This window comes from Meleagris gallopavo, unplaced genomic scaffold (assembly GCF_000146605.3).
Source record: "Meleagris gallopavo isolate NT-WF06-2002-E0010 breed Aviagen turkey brand Nicholas breeding stock unplaced genomic scaffold, Turkey_5.1 ChrUn_random_7180001955439, whole genome shotgun sequence".
Lineage (NCBI taxonomy): Eukaryota > Metazoa > Chordata > Aves > Galliformes > Phasianidae > Meleagris > Meleagris gallopavo.
In genome coordinates this window covers 1-1386 of record NW_011216215.1, presented here as the reverse complement: position 1 = coordinate 1386, position 1386 = coordinate 1, and the positions used below count along the sequence as shown (strand labels likewise).

General features: G+C 55.8%; 1 protein-coding gene across 1 annotated transcript; it reads right to left on the bottom strand.

The window, feature by feature from the left end:
• Positions 1 to 163: 163 nt before the first annotated feature.
• On the bottom strand, positions 164 to 1380 carry LOC104917090 (mediator of RNA polymerase II transcription subunit 25-like; the record flags this gene model as incomplete). The annotated part of the gene is made up of 2 exons (XM_010728180.2): positions 164 to 436; positions 1267 to 1380. Coding segments are annotated over 2 exons (372 nt in total), but the record flags the coding sequence as incomplete, so codon positions are not given.
• Positions 1381 to 1386: the final 6 nt, after the last annotated feature.

The window sequence follows — 1386 nt, the reverse complement described above, 5'->3', positions numbered from 1 at the left end:
AGCTCTGGGGCATCTATGGGATGGTGAATGGTTCACTATGTGGCAGCTCTGGGGGAGCTATGGGATGGTGAATGGCTCACTATGTGGCAGCTCTGGGGGAGCTATGGGATGGTGAATGGCTCACTATGTGGCAGCTCTGGGGGAGCTCTGGGGGATCTATGGGGGATCCATGGGATATCTATGGGGTCTCTGTGGGGTCTCTATGGGGGATGTATGGGGGATGTATGGGGCACGGTGAGGCTCTCACCCCTCGCTGCTGCTCGATCTTCTGCTGCTGCACCTGCTTGTGGTTGGTGATCACCTGGCGGATGCCGTTAACGAAGCCGCTCTGATCGTAGGGGATGAGGCCCATGAAGATCTTCTTCTTGGACGAGTAGAGCAGCATCAGAACCCGGACCTCGCAGGGAGCCGTGTGGGGGAAGTGAACACAGCCAGCCTGGGGGGGGGGAGCAACATATGGGGTCCCTATGGGGTCCCTATGTGTCCCTATGTGTCCCTATGGGGTCCCTATGGGGTCCCTATGGGGTCCTTATGTGTCCCTATGGGGTCCTTATGTGTCCGTATGGGGTTCTTATGGGGCACTATGGGGTCCCTATGTGTCCCTATGGGTCTCTATGGGTCCCCATGGGGTCCCTATGGGGTCCTCTGTGTCTTATGAAGTCCCTATGGTTTTCTATGGGTCTCTATGGAATCTCTGTGGGTCTCTATGTGCCTCTATGGGGTCTCTATGGTCCCTATGGGTCCCTACGGAATCTCTATGGGTCCCTATGGGGTCTCTATGGGTCTCTATGGGTCCCCATGGGGTCCCTATGGGTCTCTATGGGGTCCTCTGTGTCTTATGAAGTCCCTATGATTTTCTATGGGTCTCTATGGAATCTCTGTGGGTCTCTATGTGCCTCTATGGGGTCTCTATGGGTCCCTGTGGGTCTCTATGGGTCCCTATGGGTCTCTACGGGTCTCTATGGCGTCCCAATGGGTCCCTATGGGGTCTCTATGAGGTTAATGGGTCCCCATGGGGTCTCTGTGGGTCTCTATGGGGGATGTATGGGTCTGTATGGGTCTCTATGGGGCTCTATGGGGTCTCTATGGGTCCCTGTGGGTATCTATGGGTCCCTATGGGGTTCTCTATGGATCCCTATGGGTCTCTATGGGGCTCTATGGGGTACCAATGGGTTGCTATGGGTCTCTATGGGGTCTCCATGGGTCCCTATGGGTCTCTACGGGTTGCTATGGAGATGCCGGTTGCCATGGCGACGCAGCCCTTACGAAGCCGTTGCCCATAATGCGGTAGAGGCCTTTGAGCGACTCCAGGTCCTTGTTGGTGAAATGGAACTGAACCATGCGGGAGTTCCTGAACAGCGGCCCCAAAGTGGTCTGAAAACCAAG